The sequence below is a fragment of the Mustela lutreola genome, chromosome 5 (assembly GCF_030435805.1).
Source record: "Mustela lutreola isolate mMusLut2 chromosome 5, mMusLut2.pri, whole genome shotgun sequence".
NCBI classification, from domain to species: Eukaryota; Metazoa; Chordata; class Mammalia; order Carnivora; family Mustelidae; genus Mustela; species Mustela lutreola.
In genome coordinates this window covers 11103637-11119811 of record NC_081294.1, presented here as the reverse complement: position 1 = coordinate 11119811, position 16175 = coordinate 11103637, and the positions used below count along the sequence as shown (strand labels likewise).

General features: G+C 40.2%; 1 protein-coding gene across 1 annotated transcript in view; it reads left to right on the top strand.

Moving 5' to 3' along the window:
- The window catches only part of DNAH5 (dynein axonemal heavy chain 5), a 223165-nt gene that overhangs the window by 45619 nt on the left and 161371 nt on the right, over positions 1 to 16175 (top strand). Inside the window, exons 17-23 of the mRNA XM_059173668.1 lie at positions 761 to 906; positions 5949 to 6114; positions 6743 to 6982; positions 8162 to 8352; positions 8441 to 8528; positions 11209 to 11342; positions 15588 to 15789. Coding sequence (XP_059029651.1) covers positions 761 to 906; positions 5949 to 6114; positions 6743 to 6982; positions 8162 to 8352; positions 8441 to 8528; positions 11209 to 11342; positions 15588 to 15789 — 1167 coding nt within the window. The remainder of the gene's footprint in view (positions 1 to 760; positions 907 to 5948; positions 6115 to 6742; positions 6983 to 8161; positions 8353 to 8440; positions 8529 to 11208; positions 11343 to 15587; positions 15790 to 16175) is intronic.

Sequence of the window (16175 nt, the reverse complement as noted above, 5' to 3'; positions counted from 1 at the left end):
AAAAAAGGTACCTTATGATAGTAACTGTAAAGGAAACATTGAAGAAATTTCACTTCAATAGTATCTGTTGGGGTACCTGGCTGCCTCGGTCTGTAGATTCGGCGACTCTTGGTCTCAGGGTTGTTAAGTTTGAACCCCATGTTGGGTGTAGAGATCACTTCAAAGTAAAAATCTTAAAAAAAGACCATCTGTTGGCTGCCTTCTGTGGAATAGGCTGTGTTGAGGAATCATGGATGACAAAGAGGGTTCCAGAAGGAAAGGCCTGTGACGAGTCGATGAGGAGGCAGTAGGGTACATGCGGTGATGGAGGGATGCTCTGGGGTCAGTGCCAGGGCCGAGGGAGGGGGGCTGCTGGCAATAAGTGCAGATTCCCAGGAAGCCTCCTGGTGGTGCTGCGTCGGAGTGAGCTCTTCAAGTCGGAGTCCGAATGTGGCAGGTGGAAAGAGCCGGAGCAGGAAGGAAGCTGGTTAGAGGAAGAACAGTGTGCGGAAACCCAAGTGAGAAATGGGCTGGAGTGACTTTAATCCTGATTTCACTACTGCAGTTTAGTCAGGTGGATTTTTAAAAAAGGTTTATTTATTTAGTTGAGAGAGAGAGAATCTCAAGCAGAGCCTGATGTGGGGCTGGATCTCATGACTCCGAGGTCACCATCTGAGCTAAAACCAAGATGGAGGCTTAACCAACTGCCTCCCAGGCCCCCAAGTTGTGTGCATTTTTTTTTTTTAAACAAAATGCTTAATCTCTTTTATTCTTTCCAAAGAGGACCTGGAATTGCTGCTTGACCGGGTCAACGATCTGATGGAGTTCCGCATTGATGCCGTTCTGGAAGAAATGAGCAGCACGGAGCTTTGCCAGCTCCCCCAGGAGGAGCCACTTACCTGTGCACAGTTCCTCCAAATGACAAAGGTTATTAGGAAATTAATGTTTTTGTTAATTTTTTTTTTTGAGAGAGTGGGGGTGGGGGAGGGGCAGAGGGAGAGGAAGAAAGAGAATCTTGAGCAGGATCCACACCCAGCACGGAGCCATGATCTGAGCCAAAATCAAGAGTTGGAAGCTTAACCAACCCAGGCACCCCTTTATTAAAATTTTTTAAATAAATGACATTTTTTGATGCATAAACTATACTTTTTTTCTGTCTGTGATTGGTTTGTGATAGATGTGATCCAACGCTGAGCCTTCTGACAGTAATTTGAAACTGAAGAGGAACGTATCTAAGGCATCACCTAGACATGAGGAACAGATCGTTTCTTTTCATATCAGTAGGAGAGAAATTGCCATGAGACACATTTCTCGTTTTCCATATTTTTTGAAGAACTGAGCTATTTTGTTGAAGTTTCCAGTAGGCTAGTGTTAATTAATAAGACATTTGTTTTAAATCTCTTTGGGACAGCATTTCTTCTTTAAACATTTCTGGAGAACACCACTTCCCAAACTGGTGTTCTACGGTATACAGTCCTGCAGCCACTGCCAGGAAAACAGGAAGGCTGGGTCTGTGTTCAAACTGCTCAGGGTAAAGGCTGGACCCTTCCCCTTGCAGAGTCTTTACATATTAACAGTTAAAATAAAGGTCGTCAGAAAGTCTCTTACGTAAAGAGCCCATTTAATTTTCTTTGGCCCACTATTTATCAAACTTTTTTGGCAAAAGGAACCCTTTCTCCCCTATGCTGGGGTTAAGATCCTAGAAACCATGCTCTCTCCATGAAGCAGCCTTTTGGGAATGTCATTTTGGCATTCTCATTTGCAGTGTTCCTGATGGGCATCCTGAGTACAAGAATTCATCAGGGATGGTTTTACTCTGGCATGTCAGGAGTCCCCAAGACATCACCACTAGAAGGATGATTTATGAGAATGGTAGATTAAGATTTAAGATAACATTTTTTTTAAGATTTTATTTATTTATTTGACAGACAGAGATCACAAGTAGGCAGAGAGGCAGGCAGAGAGAGAGGAGGAAGCAGGCTCCCCACTGAGCAGGGAGCCCGATGCAGGGCTTGATCCCAGGACCCTGGGATCATGACCCAAGTGAAGGCAGAGGCTTTAACCCACTGAGCCACCCAGGCACCCTAAGATAACATTTAATCTTAGATTAATCTTTAAGATAATCTTTAAGGTAACATTTAATCTTAAGACATAAGATTTGTAAGAAAGACTCCTGGAACTCAGCCTTTAGTTGCACCGAGGATTGAGATTTACTACGGGGATGTGGTAAAGATAGGGAGACCCTAAGGGGAAAGAGGCGGGAGTTTGGAGGACTGCTTGCTTGTGTAAGCTTCCTTATACTGTCTCGCTATCAGGAGAGGCCACAGAGAGTTTACTCTCGCCCCAGCAACAAAAATGCAGCAAAGTGTTTGCCACATTTCTGCACAGGGAAGCCCCTGAGAAACTCAGTGCCTGGGGTTTCCAAAGGGTCTGGCCACAAAGGCACCCTCTGCCTAGGATGGACCCAAATTCCAGATACCCAGAAGGAAAACAGGTTGGCAGGAGTAGCCGCACTGTTTGCACAGCTGGGTAAGGCAGAGTGGGAACCTTCATGACATCCAGGCCCTGACACCAGCCAGAGACCAACCTGCCATGCAGAGTTTCAGACTCAGGCCTGTCCTGATAACCCGTTTCTGGATATGCAGTCATCTTCAGTTTACATTAAATTACTGTCAGATAATCAAAATTTAATGTCTACATTTTAGAAATTCCCATTTCCTCCTTTATTCAGATTTACAAACTCTGTCCAGACCCCCAAATCCCCACCTCCCCTGTCGTGATCTTGCCCTCTGGGCAAACTGGGGTCCATGGTTTTAATATTACCCCTATTCTTAGTATTATTTTATAAAAATGTTCCTTTTCAATGTAAGCCCAAGTTTTAGAATATTTTTAAAAATGGAAAGAAGTAGGATTTTTATCAGTTAGACCGCTACTGTTATGATTTTGGTGTATTGCCTATTTATATGCCTCTTAATAAAGTTGCAAACAGTGTTTTTCTCTCCCACTTAACATCTTTTCAAGAAATATTTTTCATGTTGCTATGTGGCTTTCGTAGTCAACCTTTTCAATGATGCCTTCAGAATATTCTATTGGGCTTATGTACCTTAATTTACTGACTGGTTCCTCATTGCTGGACATTTGGATGGTTTCCAAAGTTTTGCTGTTTTTGCCAAGAGCTATAATGAATATATTTATATGTACCATGTTTTTCTCCTCTGGGAGTATTTCTTCCTTCAAAGTAAAATTATTGCATCAAAGAATGTGTGTTCATTTAATAGCTTCTTAATATTTGTAGCCAAATTGCTTTTCAAAAGGATAACATCAACTTACAATGCCCTCAGCAATATGATAGTACCAATTTCACTATCTTCCAACAGATACTGTTTTATTGTAATTGTAATAAATTGTAATAAAGATTTTATAATGAGGTATATAATAAAACAACAAATTTGTTATAAATAAACTATAGTAAATTTATTATAATAAATAATCAGAAATTCTAATTTATTAATTTTAGTTTAAGTAACAAAATCATAGAACCTAATTTTAGTTTGCATTTTGATTACCAAAATCAGTGATTACCGAGTAAGTGACTGCTTTCTCTTGAATTTGTTTACTTTTTATAATTCATTTATTCTTCAACAATTTTTATGGTGCTTCTATGGAAACCACTGCTTGGGGATACAGCTGTGAACAAAACAGATGAAATTCCTGCTTTCATGGAGCCCTTTTCAAGTGCAGGATACAGAAGAGCAAATAAACAAAAATGGCAAAAACCCAACAATAAGTTAGGTGGTAATAAACTCAATGGGTAGTGATGAAACGGCATAGCTGACAGAGAGCTGTGATTTATGTTGATGGACAGGGCTGACTTCTGTGATTACATTTGAGCAGAGGAAGTGAAGGAGCAAGCCATGTGAATATCTTTGGGGAAGAGAATTCCAGGCAAAGGGAACAGTAAGTGCAAAGGCCCTGAGGCAGAAACTTGTTATGATAGTTGGAGGAAGAGAGAGATGTTGCATTGAAGTTCATCTCTTATGTTCTTATGCTGAGGGGGAAGGGGGAAGGAGAAGAGGAATGGTTAGTAAGCATGGCATCTGGGGAAGCAGAGGAGTCCATGATTCAGAACTCAGGTTATGTGATAATTCTTAGGGAGAAGGGGAAATACTGTATTCACTGAAAAGGGATTAATGATAGAAGCCAGTTTGTCTTCAGGGTGAGGGCATGGGGTCAGGGAGTTGGGTGAGTCCCTGTGTCATTTGCTTTGTGCTGTAGAAATCAAGGCTATTAGTTGAGTATGTGGGAGAGGATGGTGTAAAGATTTGAGGATACAAGGATTTGAGGATACAGCTGATATGGGGGCCAGTAGAGGAACATGACTATAGTCATGTAGAATCATTCTGGGGTAGTGTTGGGGGCCTGACTGAATTTGGGGATCACGAATTCCCAGTACAATACCTGCATTGCCTTGACTTGTGTATGCAGGTGGAGAGGGTTGATTACCTGGTTCATGTGGTTTGGGCTTCTCCTGAGTGGGGCAGTGGAAGGCTGAGGGAGTGATAGAAGTAAGGGTATTTGCAAAAGAATGGTTGAACTGAGAAACCAAGTCATTAGGAAACAGTGTGTAGAGTGAGGGATTTATGATACAGATTTTAAAACACATAGAGCGACCTGTCAGAGGACAAGGAACTGGTTTCTGTGGCATGAGATGAACAAGCCTGGGCAAATGTAGGTCTTGTGATTATGTATGATTTGCTGACAAAACAAATACTTTCTGAGTACTTACCAGTCTCTGTTCTAGTATTTTATGTACATTATGTTATGGAATATTCCCAACAACTTAGGTAGGTTCTACCATAGTCACCACTTTTCAGATTGGGAACCAAGGATTTCCCAAATCATGCAGAGCTAGGATTTGAACCCAGGAATTTTGTAAGTATAGACTTATTATTGGATGGTGCTAACTCTATCCCATCTCTTATCTAGTCTCCAACCCACCTTTTTTTCCTGATGGTCTCAAAGCTAGGGATGGAGTTTGGTAGTTGGGTGAAGTTCTGAGTTGGGAGTGACGTTCCCAACTTGTTTTATATTTTATTTGATGATAAAGAAGTTTAATAGTTTGTTTCAGGACACATCAGAATGTTCCTATGTCAATGGTATCAAAACGCCATGTGCCCTGCAGCAGTAGAGTAGAGGTGAAAGTCATTGGTGATGAGGAGGTAAATGAGCCATGAAGCTGACGTTTGGAGTAGATGGTCCATGAGCACATTAGAAGAGTCTCAAGATGAGTGATGGTGGGGCTTGGAAAGGAACTGGGGGCTGTGACCAACTAACAGAATCTATTCTCGCAAGGGCTTATTGTCCAGCCAGGTGGTAAATTGCTGACTGTCTGTATCATCTGTCTCTATCTCCATCCATCCATCCGTCCGTCCATCCATTCATCCATCCATCCGTCCATCCGTCCGTCCATCCATTATTTATATGTCTATCTGTCTGTACAGAATTGATTCCAGTGTCCCAGTCATATTAGTTTGTATTTGTTAAATATCATTCTTGAAAAAAAAAAAAAAAGGACTCTCCCGGGAGGGGAGAGGAATCTGAAATTAATTAGGGGCTGACTGTGGCTTGTTGCCAAAGGTGAGGAGAGAAGGAAGGCTGGCTAGAGCAGACTGATGTGAAATAAAGGATACTTCATGGAAAGAGAGGCTGCTGATAAACTTTCAGAGGTATTTCCCCCCTGTTGGAGAAGTAAGTGTCATTTTGGTCTGTCTGTGCTGTTCAGTAGAATCCCTATCTTTGATGTGTTCCTTTATGGGATGCCTGGCCCAGGTTCATGTGAGGGGTGTGGCCAAGCATCGTTGGAGGCCAAAATCCCATCTAGAAGCTGAATCTATGACATTACTATTGTTACTGCTGTAGTCTCAAGAGCTAGACAGATATGACACCATGTTCTTTTTTTTTTTTGATAGGACCTTTGTGTAAAGGGCGCTCAGATACTAAATTTTAAAAGCTCATTAGTGGAGGAAGCAGTGAATGAGCTAATAAATATGTTGCTGGATGTAGAAGTTCTATCCACAGAAGAAAGTGACATAGTGTCTAATATGAATGGTGCTGGCTCAAAAAATGAAAGTTCAGGTAAGAGATGGGCATGGAAGGGTCTTATTTTTCTAGGACGTTACTGAAAACTAAAATTTCACTTTCTATGTGGTGATTAAATTCACCTTTCTGTAAATACTCTCCTCATTTTATAAGGATATTTATAAATCTGAAATTATGATTCTGGGCATATTGTCATTCACCCCATTATTTTTGATTAAACTACACACATGTACCTTATTGATAGAGTAGGATGCTTGATGGGTTGGAATCCCCATCGGAGAACCTCTACCTGTACTAAAGCAGAGCTTCTGTAGAACAGATGAAGACACTGAGAGGCAGGAAGGAAAGTGATTCTCCCAAGGCTTTATGGCTACTGGTGGGGGAGAGAGAGCATCAGAACCCAGGGCCCTGCGGTCTGGCCTTGTCTTTACAGCCATAACTCCTGTCTCTCCTCCTGTTTCCGCACACTGAGTAGGAGAGGCCTTCATCAGCCCATCACGTGCCCCAATTTCTTCTTCCTGTTCTTTGATGGACTCACCTTCTAGGAAACCTGACATTTAAGTATTATTCAACTTGCGTATAATTATCTCAGTTTTCTCATCTTTAATTACAGTAGGTGGTTCTTTCTTTCTCCATCTCTCTCAATCTTCTCATCTCCTAATAGCAAAGAGAGAAGAAGGAAAGTCAGACACCTCGACACCATCCCGCAAGGCCCCGGCAGGCCTCCTGCCTTTGGCGACAATCCTGAGAAAGAAGAAGGAGACTGAGATGTTAGAGGAGGAAGCCTGTGGGTTGCTTTCCCATTTCAACCACCAGAACATGGATGCGCTTCTGAAAGTTACAAGGAACACACTAGAGGCCATCCGCAGACGTATTCATTCCTCCAACATGACAAACTTCCGGGGTAATAATTAAGCACAGTTTGTCTACTGGCAGCCCAGGTTGCTGCTTGTGTGTGTGTGTGTGTGTTCCTGTTATTTTAAAATAATTTAAAAAATCCATCATTTATTGAGAGCCTCCTTGTAAGAACTTTGATTATCCCAACACTTCTGTGAAGTAGATCTTATTAATCCGTACTCTCCAAAGCAGAACATTTCTTTACTACTTTTGTGTCAATTTAGTACTTTCCAGCTGGTTTGTTCCTTCTTAATACAATCATTTTCTCGACAACAAAATTCAGAAATGGGTGTTGCGTCTCCCAGATGAGCCACAAAAATCCATCAAATCTAGAGACATTCTGAAATTAAATTTTCAATTAAAAATGAAAATACATTATTAATGTAAATGATAGGGTAATAAACCCTATTTGTTTTGAATATAAGCATTTAAGGGGAAGTGTCCCTAATATTTAATTAAAAGTAGAATAAAAGTGGATACATTGAAGAGATTTTTGATTGGTAGCATGGAACAGAAGATAGTGCTTTTATCTAACAAAGGGATTTATTGGTTGATGTGCTGAATATTAAATCACACGTCTTCCCCAACTTCATATATTGAAGGTATTTTCAACTATATAAAGTTACATGCACATGCATGCATGTGGACAGACAGACAGACAGACACACACACACACACATTTATGTATTTATTCCTATACCAATAGTTATACCTATATGCAACTTGAAAAGCCCTTGGAAATAGATGGTGAGTTACACTTTATTTCATCTTCACTCTTTAACTGCTCCCAGATTGGGTTATACACACTGTGGTAGAAAAGGCATATGTTTTATGTGAAATTCCAAACTGGTTTTTTGTTCTGAGGTTGGCTTCTTCTGACAACTCTTGTTGTTCTTCATGCCTTGCTTCCTTGCTCCACATGTAACTAATTCGTTGGGAGGCTGGTGTGTGGACAGCCTCATTTGAGGTGTTTTAGATCAGCAGAAACTTTGTCGAGTTCCACTGAACTGCGTTACATTGAACAAAATGAATTCTTCCGTAGCTTTCATTCATCCCCCAAATATTTGTCTGATAATGTATGTCCTATGTGTTGTTCCAGGTGCTTTAATTTTCCTGGCTTAAAAGGAAATAAACCCCACTTTAAATAAAAAAATTTGTAAGCCTTCCCTCTTTTGTGTTAACCCAGACAGTAAGAGTGCATCTAGGCTGAAGCAGAACAGCCGGCCCATTTTCCGGGCAGGCATCACTCTGGCCATTCCCAACATCGCCATGGTCCCTGCCCTGGAGGACATACAGCAGACACTGAATAAAGCCGTGGACTGCATCGTCAGTGTCACCAAGGGGGTTAGACAGTGGAGCAGCGAGCTGCTGTCCAAGGTGGGTGTGGGGTGAAGGCATCGTTGCATATGGAAGGTGCCGCTTTTATCGATGGGACCGAGCTGAAAAATATCCTTTTACTTTGTAGAAAAAGATGCAGGAGAGAAAAATGGCTGCTTTGCAGAATAATGAAGACAGTGATTCTGATGTTGAAATGGGAGAAAACGGACCTCAAGGTGAATGTTCCTTTGGTTCTTTTGAACCATTCATTGAAAAGCAATGTTGAAGGAGCTCAAATGGATTTTTCCCTCCATGCAATTCGTAAATCAGTGTTGATTGGAATATTAATTTACGAGCCTATTTTAAGTTAATGTAATATAAAAATCCATGTGTTTTAACGACTCCATGATAAATTGTGTTTCTTTAGTGTGTATGTCCCAAATGTGGCTGCCTCACTGATTTCTGGTCTAATGTAATGCTAGGAACAGGGGCATAAGAAGGACTTCAATCTCACAGTTTAAAGAGAAACTTGTCATCCTCACAATGAATATTTTCTGAGATTTAAGACACATTTTGTATCTTAACCCATTATGTGTCCTGTTGTGCTGACATGTTGTGATTTTTGCTGTATATCTCATGGTTTTCATTTGTAGTCTGTAAAATTAGAGAACATATGCTATCTAAGTCGCTAATGACATTAAATGTTGCCCTTAGTCCTGCAAACTCTAAGGCAACTCTGCAAAAGGCAGACCCCATGTAATTTTCAATTTTTCTTCATCTCCCTGTGTGATAAATCAACGAACCATGAGAAGAAACTGAAGCAGGTTTCTCTTTAAAATTGTCTGTTACTGAGGAGGATAAAAATAGCTCAAAGCAACTTTGCCCACAACTTACGGAATTATTTATTTAACCCCAAAAAAGCATATGTTATTGTGTCCATTTCAATTTTTATGTTATTTGGAAACATCGCTTTATGTCCTAGAATAGTTTAAAATTCAGAATTTTCTAAGCTCAAACTATGCTCAGTCATGAGTTATATCTGAGATTGCAAAGAAAAAATGTTTAATGAGAAGCTGTATATATAATTTTGTCATGACAAAAGAGAGTTAAAAAGAGAGATTGTCAAAATTTATGAATTGCAGTTAAAGCAGCACTTAGCGGGAAATTTACAAAAGAAGAAATACCTCAAATCAATAACTTCATCTTCTATCTTAAATTATCTTCAAGGTTACTAATTTTTTTTTCCAGTGACAAATCTGTTGAGGTCCTCTCGAGAATTCCATTTATGTTCTCCACCTCAGAATTTGCAGTTGACTCTTGTTTTTCTGTTTCATTACCAGTATTCTCTATTTTGTGAGACACAATTCTCACACTCCTTTAATTCTTTAGAACGGGTTTTCATTTGTTCTCTGAACATTTTATAAAAGCTGATAGAAATTTTGTCTAGTAATTTCCATCGTTGGGTTTTCTCATGTATAGTTTTATTGAATGCTGTTATTATGTGTGGGCACTGCTTTTCTTTATCTTTGCATGGCTTACTGGTTTTATTTTTGTTGAAAACTTGATATTTATTTATAAGGATTTTATTTATTTGTGTGTGTGTGTATGTGTGTGTGTGTGTGTGTGTGTGTGAGAGAGAGAGAGAGAGAGAGAGAGAGAGAAGGCACATAGGAGCAGGGAGAGTAGCAGAGGGAAAGGGAGAAGCAGGCTTTTCATGGAGCACGGAGCCCAAAGTGGGGCTCTATTCCAGGACCCTGAGATCATGACCTGAGCTGAAGGTAGAGACTTTAACCCACTGAGTCACCCAGGTGTCCCCCCAAATTTGGTATTTTAAAGCATATAGTGTGAAAGCTCTGAAAATCTGCTTGTTTTACCCCCTACCCCCACCCCGCCCCAAGAGTCTGTTGTTACTGTTCCATGACTGACTGTATTGACTTTCTTGGACTAATTCTGTAAGACTGGTCTTTCCTGTGGTGTGCACTACTGTGGACTCTGGCTGGTTAGTTTGAAGGTCAGCTAATAATTGTGCAGAGACTTCTAATCCTTTGGACTGCTAAGGCTTACACCCTTTCCCTGGGAGCTGTATGGATGCTGGATCACCCTGAATACTCAGGAAGTTTTCAACTCTGCCTTAGCTTTTATTTACTTGATTGTGAAAGGCCCAAGTAAAAGACTGGGGCATTTTAGGGCTTTCCTGGGCATGTGGATAGCTCTGTACAAGACGCATGACTTTCTAGAGCCCCAGGGGATAAGTCAAGGCTTTCCAGTGCCCTCTGTGGATCTCTCATTCCCCAGATCTTTAATTTTTTTGGTCAGCCTCTTGTTTGGCTCAGCTAATATCAACGTCACAGTCGTCTGTGAAGTTAATTGTTGCTGATGTTTTCTAACAAATGCCTTGGTGATAGGGATTCTTTCCTGCCCTTACTCAGTGAGTTCTGTCAGGTCAAGTAACAGTAAACTCTGAATGGGTCTTTTCCAGAGAACCTCCCAGTGGGTCAAAGAGGGACAAATGTCCCAGTGCAGTCTGGCCCCTTGGTGACTGCTAGGTTGTCTAGGTTGTGGCTGTGTTTCTCAAGGCTACCACATTGCCAGGGAGGGGCCGTGGGCCTAAGGAAGTAAAACACCTCAAAACTCACTATTGTTACCCCGATTTTAGCATTTTTTCTTGAATAAAGAAGCACCACTTGGCTTGTTGCCAGCTTTGGTTAATGTCCAGAGTTCTGAAAAACTGATATTGACAAATGTTCCCCATTTTCAGTTGCTTTTGCAAGGAAGGAGGCTGTCAGAGGTCCTTCCTTTATAGAAGTGTCTTCCTTTCAGAAATCCCCTCAGTGTTTTAAAGCATATTCTCTTTGCTGTTGAGATAAACTTTTCTCTTTCTCTCTCTCTCTCTCTTTTGCTTTTTTTTGCTTTTAGATACCTTTGAGGTAGCCTCTGTAAACTTACCCATTCCTGTACAAACCAGGAACTATTATAAGAATGTGTCCGACAACAAAGAGATTGTGAAATTAGTCTCCGTGCTGAGCACAATCATCAACTCCACCAAAAAGGTATGTCAAGAGGGCTTGTCGTCAGAGCCCTGTGCTTTACAGTGTGTGCCTGTGTGTGGTCAAAGGTCACAAGCTTGTCCTATACACAGCCTGGGGATTAACCACTGTGCCTTCAGGGCTGGCAGTGGGTGGAAGCTACTGAACCTGGGATGTGGTCAGCAAATGTTCGTTTTAACTTAAGATTTTTCTTCGTAGATTGCAAACTGAAAAAGAGCGATTATTCCTACATTTCACACTGTGTTCTGTCTAATGCTGTAAACCCATGTGTTCACTGATTTAGTACACATAGACCTAATTGTTAAACAATTTGGTATGTTTCAAAGCGATTCACTTTCAGAGAATCGGTGATACCAGTAGCGACTAGTATCATTTGAAACCTAGTAAGATTTATAGTCAGTTTTTCAGATGTTTATAGTCAGGTAAATCTCATAAACCATCAGCTGAAAATTTATGTGTGTTGCCATGTGGAAATAAGATAATACAGAGGACAGAGCAAATAGTAGTGCTGTTGGTACCAACTTATACTCAACAGGGGTGTAAATTCAGGTTAACTTTTCCTCCATTCTGCTCTTCTCCCTGATGCCCTGTTTTTATTCAGGCGAATCAGTTCTTGTTAGAAGGGTTCAAAACCCTGAAGTCCATTTCTACTTCAAAACAGTCTATATTCACATTACCCCCCAAGACCTGTTGACTCTTTAAAAATGACTCTCAGTATTGAGGGAATGGTTGTCCTTCGGCAAATACATCTTTTCTGTTAGTCAGTTCAGAGAGAATGAGCTTCGTTTGTTTGGAAACATTTTGAAAAGCTGCCATTGCTGTAACCATGTGAAGAAATATTATTAAGTTTAATTTCAATGTGTTCCTGAGGGAACTGGAAGCTTTTACATGTATGCATTTTCAATTTTCTCTTCTTAATATATCGTTGATCCTATATTTAATTTTGCCCTAGGGACAGTGTTCACATAATTCAATTTAACAAATATTTATCTAGCGCTTACTTTGTCAAGCTCCACAGAAATGATAAAGGTAAGTAGTCTATGATGATAAGAAACATTCAGATATATTTTTGAATGTTGCAGTAATCATGGGAAATACAATAAGATAAATCAATAATGAAGCTCATTACTGTCACTGAATGTAAGCATCCGTGATTATGAAAATCGCAGGGTAAGTCATAGCAGTTGAAATTAGCATACTGCTGGCAACAAAATGGTTATCTTTGTGTTATTTCTGTTGCGTTGACTTTTCTATTATATGAAGGAAGTGCAAATCTTAGGCACTTAGAATAACTCGAAGAACTTTTTCTGGATTGACAAGATGGATGAATTGCTTCTGGAAGAGTAAATATACACTTAAGCATCGTACCAGACATGGCCATTCCCCTGCAGCCAAGGACCCTTCTGGGTGATTCTGCCTCAACCAGGGAAAATCCCATGATCCCAGCCCTTTTCTTCTTGCCACAGCTGATTGGATCAGAATGTAAATCTGACCTACTTTCAGCAGATCCATAAGCTAGCCATCAACTTACAACCCTGCCGGCCTTGAAAGGATGAATAGGACTGAACCATCGAAATAACCTTGGCAGGAAAAATCAGCAGAACAGCTGTACACATGCAGTGCAGGCAATTCTTCCTTATAGCATCAGGTTACCTCCACTTTATTTTATTTTTTATTTTTTTTAGAACTTTTGAAATTAAGTTTTTATTATAATTCCAGTATTATTAACATAGAGTGGATACCGCCACTTTAAAAACTACTGATTTAATAACGAGTGACACTGTGAGAAAAGATAAGTGAGAGTCCAAAACTTCTTTAGTTAGGGTATATTCGTAATATTATAAAGATTAGAGAATGTTGAAAGAACTCAGGGTTCTGGAATTTCTACCCATATTCAGGCATCTTTGATAATCTGTAATTCATTCGCCAAGACATCATATGCTTGTGAAGTCCCATGCTGTGGCACTTCTTCCTGGGTATGAACGCCAACATCTCAGCCTGGGCCAGGGGACTGCTTTGGTGGGGATAAGTAGTGGCAGCTTAGCTTTGTGTGTTTTCATGAGTGAGACGTCTCCGTAGCAGTTAAACCTGAAGCTGGGAGAGACATTTTAGCGGCCTGAGGGGAATAGTGGGGTGAAGCTGCTTGGTTTTCTTACAGGTAAAATTTGCCGAAGTGATTGGGCCATTGAGAATGCTGTCAATAATGTCATGTTTTTTGCAAATAATGGCGTTTTTAAAAAGAGATTTTACTTATTTATTTGACAGAGAGAGAGCACAAGCAGGGGGAGCAGGAGAGAGATCGGGAGACTCGAGACTCCTCTACTGAGCAGGGAGCCTGATGCAGGGCTCGAACGCAGGGCTCTGGGACTGTGACCTGAGCTGAAGGCAAATGCTTAACTGAGGGAGCCACCCAGGTGTCCCAGTAATGGCATTTTTAATTCCATCTCAGTTTAGAAAATTTTTTCTCATGTAGATGTAACTCTGAAATTGTAAGTCAGTAGGAAAAGTTGATTCCCAACAGGTATAAACATTAGCAATGATTATTTATAGATAATGATTTTCTGGTATGTAAATCTGCAAGGCTAATCTGAAAAAAAAAAAAGGCTCAATGAGAGTTAAGTTAGTTGTTAATTGAAATTGTAGGCATCTCTGCTGTAATACAATGAGTGTATTCCTGAAAATCCTCTTGTGCAAGGTTGCACGTTTAATTTAACATGGATTATGAGAAAAACAGGCTTGAGGCAGATCGCCGAAACCCGGAAATTTTGTTAATCACTGTAGTTACAAAACTATGACAATCACAGTAAAATATCCACCCATTTAATAAGGGTAGAGTAAGTAAAGAACTTCATTATCAGAAAGTGAAGGAAACTTGGTGAACGGGTAGGTCTGAGAACAAGTTGAAGACGCTGTTACGGAAACAAGGAAACGATATAGAAAGACCATGTTGCACTGTGCAAAGGATATTGTTGAAATGAAGTGGTGACCAAATTGGCCCCAAAGGAAAGCGTGGTGTAAGGACCGTGGCTCACAAGATTGTGCTCCTCCATGGCTGCTGCTTTAGCTGGTACAGAACAAAATGCTGGGAAAAATAGCATCTGATGTGACTTCTTCATTACGTCAGCCTCTTCTCTGGTTACCTAATGTGAGTGAGCCGGTTCATCTCACAGAGGCACACTTTATAGCAAAGAGGACTGTTTATTAAAAAATGAATTTTGGGGGCGCCTGGGTGGCTCAGTGGGTTAAAGCCTCTGCCTTCAGCTCGGGTCATGATCTCAGGGTCCTGGGATGGAGCCCCATATCGGGCTCTCTGCTCAGTGGAGAGCCTGCTTCCCTTCCTCTCTCTGTCTGCTGCTCTGCCTACTTGTGATCTCTCCCTCTGTCAAATAAATAAATAAAGTCTTTTAAAAAAATGAATTTTTAAAACTTATATGCCATCCATAGTCAGTTATAAAAATAGTGGAAAAAGCTCCTGTTTACAATAATCTTTTCATTGAAAAATACCTAGGAACATACATGATAAAGAGTATGTGAAGTCTCTATGAAGATTCCTGTAAGTTAACAAGTAATTAAAAAAATTAGAATATTTGGAAATATATACTATGTTCCTGGATGGGAAGATTTAATATTGTACAGATGCCAGTCCTAATCCAATGGGTGTATACATTTTATGTGATTCCATGCAACCTTCCAGTGGAGTTTGATGCTGGATATATTCTGTTTGCCTCTCCAGACCTTATCTCTGCCCTCTGACCTTGGGGAACAGATTAATAGATTTCCACTGAGGCTTCCAATAGATTTGACCAATGAGAAAGTCATGGGGGAGGGCTGATGCTGGTGGTAGTGTGGAGAAGAGGGAGGGGAAGAGAGTGACCTCAGACCTCAGATTTTTCCCATAGCACCCTTGGTGTGGCATGATTTCCAACTGTGGTTTCTGAACGGAAGGCCAGCTCCAATCAAGAGGCTCTCATCCAAAAGAGTCTTTAGGGACTTTTTTTTTCCAGTTTCTAGAAATGACCCCCCTCTCCTTTTGGCTAGGAAAGCTAATAGTTTTGTCATTGCTGCTCTTGATTTACTGTGTCCATGATGTACCTAGTTCCAGTTCTGTGGCATTTCTAACTACTCACACAGCTCACTAATTAAGGATTGTAACAGACCTGTGGGAACCAACAGCAGTTGACCAACATTCATGTATACATCCATTTCCACATCTTTCCTCTCAACACAAATCTGTTATTTGTATTCTAGGAAGTTATTACATCTATGGATTGCTTTAAACGTTACAATCATATTTGGCAAAAAGAGAAAGAAGAAATGGTTATAATGTTTATTACGAAAAACCCCTTGCTCTCTGAATTTGAGTCTCAGATTCTCTATTTCCAAAAGCTAGAGCAGGAAATTAATGCTGAGCCAGAGTGCATCTGTGTGGGTGCTGTTGCTCTGTACACAGGTTGGTTCATTTTCTCTCATAAAAATTCAACAGTATTGTTCTCTCTCTTTACCTAGATTAGTATTCCAGAGAGTCTAGCTATCATTAAGATTGACTTTTCTTTTATGGGCTTTAAGTTTAAGACCAATTTGTAGATTTGTTTTTAATTCCCTTCTGCATAATTATATATTCTGTACTATTTTGAACACATTGCTGCTAGACCTTGAAAGTAAATGCTAATTCAGAGAAAGAGGGTGTGCATGTTGTATTTGGAATCAAAATTCACCCTTCCTTTAATAAATAATGATAAACATTTGAGGCTTATCTCCAATGGTTTTGATAATGTACTTTTTTCTTTAGCATTTCAAAATAATGTTCCAAATTGTTGTAAGACAAGCTTTATAAAA